Source organism: Orycteropus afer, unplaced genomic scaffold (assembly GCF_000298275.1).
Source record: "Orycteropus afer afer isolate SDZICR_OR568_19922 unplaced genomic scaffold, OryAfe1.0 scaffold00009, whole genome shotgun sequence".
Classification (NCBI taxonomy): domain Eukaryota; kingdom Metazoa; phylum Chordata; class Mammalia; order Tubulidentata; family Orycteropodidae; genus Orycteropus; species Orycteropus afer.
Window position 1 is genome coordinate 7,150,207 of NW_006921596.1, and position 8,328 is coordinate 7,158,534.

At 37.3% G+C, this 8,328-nt stretch overlaps 1 protein-coding gene across 1 annotated transcript in view; it reads right to left on the minus strand.

Annotated features, from left to right (window-relative positions):
* The window catches only part of ITFG1 (integrin alpha FG-GAP repeat containing 1), a 412,834-nt gene that overhangs the window by 383,144 nt on the left and 21,362 nt on the right, over nt 1-8,328 (minus strand). The window contains exon 3 of the mRNA XM_007946857.2: nt 1,364-1,509. Within this exon, the coding sequence (XP_007945048.1) occupies nt 1,364-1,509 (146 nt within the window). The remainder of the gene's footprint in view (nt 1-1,363; nt 1,510-8,328) is intronic.

Here is an 8,328-nt window from a genome sequence, read left to right on the forward strand (position 1 = left end):
TACTCTTTCCAATAGGGTCACTGTGAGTTGGAATCAACTCCATGGCAGCAGGGTTATTACTAATAAGACATCATAAACTGAACTTAAGTGGACATCAAATTTGTAAAGATAACATACTACAAGAAGGGAGAGTTCATTCTGTAATGAAGACCAAGCATTACAATTGTTTCCTGTTGAGGCTTAAATCTGAAAATCCCTTAGATGAGCCTTCTTTATACACAATTTATATTGGCTAGATTGACAATTAATAAAGTTTTGATGTAAATAAGCCAATATATACAAAAGTATCTGACTCTGAAATGTCCAGGCTATATAAAAGCAGTGCCATAGAATGTAGTCATACTTTTTAAATACACATTTATTGAACAGACATACAGTTATATTCCCAAAAGTTACTTCCTTGAAATATAGGTCCATGAATAAAATAGTCTATTTAGCCATAACTGATTGGCCCTTCTTACAATAGGTGAAATTTGTTGGTAGGTACAGTAGACTGGCTCTCAATCTCCATTCAAGCCTTTTTTGTGCATTCTTACATTGAGGAGATTAAATAAACAAACAAAAAACCCAGTACCATGGAGTCAGTTTTGACTCATAGCAATCCTATAGGACACAGCAGAAACTGCCCCATAGGGTTTCCAAGGCTGTAAATTTTTACAGAAGCAGAATGCCGCATCTTTCTCCTGAAGAGTGGCTGGTTGGTTCAAACCAATGCTTTAGCCACAGTGTAACCACAGCTCCTTACTGGGGAGACTAGGAACCAATAATATCATTTCCCAGATAACAGTGCACCTTACATTCTGAATAAAATTTAAGCCTTGCCAATCAGATACACTGTGGGTTTTGAAGGCAGAAGTAAGAAGAAGGTCATGCTTCTGCTATTTCTTAGTCTCTGATCATGAATACATGAGTGTCAAGAGACTCAATGCAGGGCACCCATTTGCCTGTAAGCGAGAACAGCAGCAAGCACAGGGTCATTCTTGCAGTTGCTGCATAGCGGTCTACCATCTGATAGTCAGAGGCAACAGACAGCTTCCTTGATGGCTCTGGGCACAGCTCAACCTAAGGATCTGTCCTAATTATTCTTTATGCCACAGAAAGCCTTCAATACATGTTTCTTTCTTAAGCTATCAAGAGTGAATTTTATTCTCAGTAAATGACCCCAGACCAGTTCTGGGTTGAAAAAGAAAAAATCAAAAAATAAACTGTAAAAAAAACTGTCTAGCTAATTACTGACATTTAAAAACCATATTTCTGAATTGATTTCAGAACAACATTCTAGGTCTATTTACCTAAGAATAACACCCGTATTTTTCCTTCAATAACCAATGATAAATACTAAAAACTCTTACAAGAAGTTTACCTAATGTTTGATTTTGTCCCCAGAAGATAACAACTCCCAAATCACTGTTGGCATGAGTTTTGGGAAGATACGTCAAAAGGACATCCATTTGTGAATCTCCATCATAATCTCCAGGGACTACACTGGTTATCAATGCACTGTGATTCCTACAAGAAACAAGCATTTACTAATATTGGCTCAATTTATAATAGTAATAAAAAAGACACTTCTATATTTGTACTATATAGGAGTATTTCTAATATAAAATTTTAAATTTCACAGACTTATTAAGTTTATTTTTCTCTTTAAATGTCTTAACCCCTGTGATAGGGAGTAAAGAGCTAAGGATTAATGCAGAATAGTCTTAAGAAACAAGATAAATCTGAAATATATTAAGAAAAAGTTCAGTTTTATCTTCAAGCATTGGTTCATATTTACTTAGTTCCTTTATAAAGGATCAAGACATATGAATGATGTTTATAATACACAGAGGTTTCTAACCAATTGATAAAGCATGAAGGACTATCACTGTGATTTTATTAGTTAAAACACTATTCACAAAATATTTAATTTTGAATTTTAATTGTAGATTCTAAATTTACAGTGAAAATTAAATAATTTTACTTCTGGGAGTTAGTCAAGAAATAAGTTCTTTTTCACCAAGCCTGGTAATGCAGGCAGTCCCCGGACTACGAACGAGTTCTGTTTCTAAGTCTGTCTGTAAGTCTAATTTGTACATAAGTTGGAATAATTAAATATGGTTCGTATCTAAAATCAGACAGACCAAACTCACTGCTGTCAAGTCATTTCTGCTCATAGTGACCACTCCTTGGGTTTCTGAGGTAGTATCTCTACAGAAATAAATTGCCTAATCTTCCTTCTGAGGAGTAGCTGGTGAGTTTGAACCACCCAGCTTTCTGGTTAGCAGTCAAATGCTTTAGGCACTATGCCACCAGAGAACCCATGTTGTTGTTATGTGCCATCGAGTCAAACCTGACTCATAGCGACCCCTCCTTGGGTTTCCGAGGCAGTATCACTACAGAAGTAGGATTGCCCAACCTTCCTTCCGAGGAGTGGCTGGTGGGTTTGAACAGCCGAACGTCTGGTTAGCAGGCAAGCGTCTTAGCCACTATGCTACCAGAGCTCCTTAGAGAACCCATGTTAGTCTTAGTATATCGGATATAGTGTGTCTTTCTATGCATTAAAATATTAAATATTTTGAGATACATTAAAACATCTTTAACGTAATAATAACACAGTAAGAATAAAGTTTTGATGCTCATTGCAAAGTAGCTTGTTTATTATTACAAACCATTGCATGTACCTCGAATTTTTAATATAATAGGCTTTACAGCAGTAGATTCATAAGGTAGAATGGATATTCCTTGGGAAATGCCTATATGTTATTCAAACATATGGATTTAATTTTTAATCCTGAAATACTCTAAAATTGTTTACATTAAACTCAAAAACAAAACATTCTAGAGGCACGTCATAATGTTGTCTGAGTGACTCAACCACAAAATAGGTCTTAAATTCAATTTACATTGACTTCTACTTGGACCACACAGCAAGACAACAAGTTTCCAATTAGAATATGGATCATTATTTCCTAAATAGCATCAAGAAACTAAAAAGTATCTAAAGTAAATAAGCCTACAAGATAGTAAACAGGGAACCAGAGAGATCGACTGACAAATGAAGATAACTACAAATCAAAAAGAGGGAAAAACTGTGTCATTACAGAACTTCTAGATGGTAGGGATGTCAAGACAACTACAAGATAGAATGGACTGTTCTAAATTTGGGAAGAAAACTATAAATCACAGGGTAACCTCAAAGAAAAATGATAAACCTTCACATCAAAATAAAAAAGAGGACCAGCACAAATATTTAGCAAATACTAAAAGAATGCCGACAAAACAAGTGATAACACAATTCATAAACAAAACAAGCTCAGCATAGAAAATTACATGGAACAAAGAAATCGACACCACAAAAAAGCACATAACAAAAGTGACAGTGACAAATTCATATTTGCTGATAATTACATAGCTGGCAAGGGACTTATCTCTAAGATTTATAGAAAACTCCAACGCCTCCACAGGAATTAACAATCCAATTAAAAAATGGGCAGAAAACATGAATAGACACATCTCCAAGGAGGATATTCAGGGCCAGCTAATACATGAAGAGATGTTCACAATCATTGGCCATCAGAGAGATGCAAATCAAAACCGTCTCACTCCAACACTGATGGCAAGGTTCAACAAGACAGAAAATAACAAATGTTGATGGGAATGTGGAGAGACTGGGACTTTCATACACTGCTGGTGGGACTGTGAAGTGATACAACCACTGTGGAAAACAATGTGGTGATTCCTTAGAAAGCTAGAATTGGACCCAGCAATACCATTACCATTACAATACCATTTGACCCAGTAAACCCATTACTAGGTATATATCCTAAAGAGGTGAGATCCAGGACAGGAACAGATATATGCACATCAGATATATGTTCATCGCAGCACTATTTACAATAGCAAAAACATGGAAACCACCTACATGTCCATCAGTGGAACAGTGGATGACCAAACTATGGTACATACACATAATGAAATGCTATGAAGCACTAAAGAATAATGTAGAGTCTGAAAATCCCCGCATAATATGGATGAACTTGGAGGACATTATGCTTAGTGAAATAGGTCAATCACAGGACAAATATAGTATTAGTTCATTGTTGTGGAGGGTCAAGGAAAGGTTTACATATGGAGGGAAACTTTCTTTGCTGGTTGCTAGGGGTGGGAGGGGAGGGGAGGGAACACTGAAAAAAAAAAAAATAGCAATGACCTATGTCACTTGAGTTTTGTGTATTTCACTGTACATAAATTATATTTCAATAAAATGCATTAAAAAAAATCTAAAATGTGTATATAGATTTTACTTAAAAGTGAAAGTGGAGAAAATACTGTTAGGAAAAAGAATATAATAAAAGCCTTATTACTATGCATCTACTTACTATCCAGGTATTGTATATCAAGTGCTTAATGTTTTATTTAATGTTCACTAAATGAAATAGGTATTGTTATGGTCATTTAACAGACTATGAAACTGAGGGTCAGGGTGATTAAGTAGTTTCCAGGGTTAAATAGCTAGTTAAATGGAATAGCTGGAATTCAAATACAGTTGTATGGGCCTCCAAAATTGATTATATTTACAATAAAATATTTTGATAAAGGTAATTTTTTCAAAAGATTCCACCAACCCATGAACTTTTCCATGAAAAATACCCCATCTCTAAAAATGATGAGTATAGTACCCACATATGCGGATCAGCTGCACTGAGTTGATTCCAACACAAGACGACCCCACGTGTGTCAGGGTAGAACTGTCCTCCAGGGGGTTCGTAAGTGCTCATGTTTTGGAAGTAGACTGCCAGGCCTTTCTTTCCCAAGGCACCTGTGTGTGTGGACTCAAGCCTCCACCTTTCCCTTGGCAGCTACAGTTCCCAGTGAAAACGGCTCAAAAAGGAAAGCTTTCTTCCCTGAAGAACTCCTGAGAGGTCTGGAATTTAAAGTCATCAGAAACAGTGGAAGACAAGAGCAAGGCACAGAACTACAAATAGTTTTATTTGAAAGTGTTTATTTTGTGTAGTGGTCCTTTTCCCTCTAGCTCAGCTAGGCAAGAACTGTTTATTTCTGGAAAATGTCAGGCTTTTGGGGGAGGAGGATTTCAGTTACAGAAGGTAATGGCGAGACTTAAAGCTAAACAGAGAGAATTAATATAATAGAAAGTCTACTTTGACCTTTGTACTCAGCTCCACCCCATCCCTGGAATGTCAGCCAGTGAGGAGGGCAAGAGACTGCAGGCAAGTCCCACCCATGCAAAGAGCTTCCAATGAGCTCTATCGTGCCTTACTCCTAACTATGACTAGACATTTGGCTTTTGAAGAAAACTATGAATATTAAAGAAAGTCCAAACAAAAACCAATAAGGAACCTGAAGAAAACAGAGGTAATGGTGGGAACAAAAGAAAACTTCAAAACTATACTTGGGGAGATAAATTAAACCCACTATACGTTCCAACTCGTAGCAACCCTACAGGACAGAGTAGAACTGCCTCATAGCATTTCCAATGCTGTTAAGTCTTTACAGAAGCATATTGTCACATCTTTCTCCCATGGAGCCACTGGTAGCTTGAAACTGCTCACCTTTTGGTGAGCAGCCAAGTGCTTTATCCACTGTGCCACCAGAGCACAAGAGAAGCTAATGTGTACATAAAGAAAGAATAATATGTTAAAAGAACAATAAGAAGACAAAGAAAACCTCTTGGAAATTAAAAATACAACAGCTAAAATTAAAAACAAACAACAAAAAATCAACAGACCACTTGGAAGGAGGCAGAGATATGATGGTGTCCTGCTAACACATTCTGGCCAATCCCTCTACAACCAAGACCTGGAAACAATGAGTGAAACAGGTACAAATAATGATCCTGGAACTCTGAGCATCAAATGACAGGATAAAGAATTAAACTGAGCATTGACCGGAAAGTGAGACAGAGTGAGGAGGGTGACTGGGAAGACATAAGCAGCTAAGACCGGACTACTGTGGTCATTTTAACTCACAGAGGCATCATACAGGGATGAGGACAAATCAACTAATGGAATCCATATGGAGACAGAGACACTGCAGACAGATACCCACTGGATTGCACCACAAAAGCCTATCCCAAGGGCTGCAGGCTGACCATAACTACAAAAGTCTCTTCTCCTTTGTTTTTTACCTTTTTCTCTTTATCTTTCTCACATCTTTCCTTTGCTTTTTTTTGCTAATTTTTCCTCCTTATTGGTTCATTTCTCCCTCTTCTTTTATATATACCAATCTTTTTTTCATTCACCTCACCTCCTTTTTAAATTTTTCTTTGTTTCAATTCTTTTTCTGTTTACTGTGTATTTTTCCCTTGTCCCATCCAATTGGAAGAGGATATTAACCCTCCACTAGTCTGCCATATCTACTGCACCAACCTCCTCACTCAACAGAAGGAACAACATCAACAGCTCTTGCACCACTGAATCAATGACAAAAAGTAGACAATGCCTATGCATCCCACCCACAGACCCTCTTCATAAGAGAAACCTGCACCCACATTCCCACCAGTTACTCTACCAACCCACAGACAACTGTGGAGTGCCCCAGTGCTGCCAAGATAACGATCAAAGAAGCATGCCAGCCCCACATATCCAGGTATATCAAACAAGGCAAAACAAAAACACAGGATGAAAAAACCAACATATAATCAACAAAACAACAACTTCAAAATACCTTGGAGTCAACAGACAACTTCAATTTAAACAAAGAAACAGGACAAGATAGTGGAAGCAAGTGACCAAAATAAAAAGCTAGGAAATCTCCACAAGGAAGAACAGGTAATAGAACTACCTGGTAAGGAATTCAAGGCCATGGATAAACAGAAGCAGAGAAAAGACAGACAACACCCTTTAAGAATTCAGGAAAACAAAACAAGAGCAAAATGACAAAATAATTAGACAATCAGAAATCATACAAAAACAGCAATTAGAAATCCAGGAAGATGAACACTAAAATTACTGATGAACAAAGTATTGGAAGGACAAAAGAGTAGAATGGAACTGGCTAAAGATTTCATTTCCCAGCCAGAAAACAAATCTTTTAACACTAGCTTTTATGAGGAAAAATCAGAAAAAAGAATAAAGAAAAATGAAGAGAAACTAAGATTTATATGGCATGCTATGAAAAAAACTAACATACGTCTTATTGGTATTGCAAAACAGGAGGAGATTGAGAAAAAAAAGACAAAATTGTCAAAGACTTACTGGCAGAAAACTTTCCAAATATCATGAAAGATGAAAAGATATCCATCCAAGAAGCTCAATGAACCCCACAGAGGAGAAATCCAAGGAGAAAGTCACCAAAACATACCATAATCAAACTTTCTAAAACCTAAGACAAAGGAAGAATCTTTAGAGCAGCTCAGGAAAAACAAAATGTTACCTACAAGGGCAACCAATAACATTAAGCTCAGACATCTCAACAGAAACCATGTAGGCAAGGCAATGGGATGATGTATACAAAACACTAAAGGAAAAGAATTGCCAAACAAGAACTACATTATTCAGCAAAATCATCCCTGAAATACAATGGTGAAATTAAGACATTCTAAGGCAAACAGAAATTCAGGGAATTTGTAAAAACCAAACCAACCCTACAAGAAATGCTAAAGGAAGTCCTTCTAAGAGAAACCAACAATGGAAGATGACAAATTAATATCAAGACACATGATACTAGCATCCAGACACCAACCCAGAAAAAGAATTCTCAAAACTAAAACAAGCATACAAAATGGAAAACAGAGAACAAAAGAAATCAACTACAAAGCAAATAGAGGGAGTAAATGGTATAATTACAACACATCCAAATGGCAAGGAAGGACATTATATAATGATTAAAGGATCACTTGAACAAGAAGACATAACCATAATAAATATCTATGCATCCAATTAAAAAGCTGCAAAATACATAAATCAGACTCTAACAGAACTGAAGATACAAATAGATAATCCCACAGTAATACTGTGTTGTTGTTGCTACGTGCCGTTGAGTCTGACTAGACTCACAGCGACCCCATCTTGGGTTTCCAAGGCAGTATCACTACGGAAGTAGATTACCCCATCTTCCTTCTGAAGAGTGGCTGGTGGGTTTGAACCGCCAGCGTTCTGGATAGCAGTCAAGTGCCTTAGGCACTACGCTACCAGAGCTCCCCACAGTAATAGTTGTTATGTGCCGTCGAGTCAGCCCCGACTCATAGCGACCCTTCCTTGGGTTTCCGAGGCAGTATCACTATGGAAGTAGGATTGTCCAACCTTCCTTCCGAGGAGTGGCTGATGGGTTTGAACCGCCAGCCTTCTGGTTAGCAGTCAAGTGCTTTAGCCACTATGCTACCAG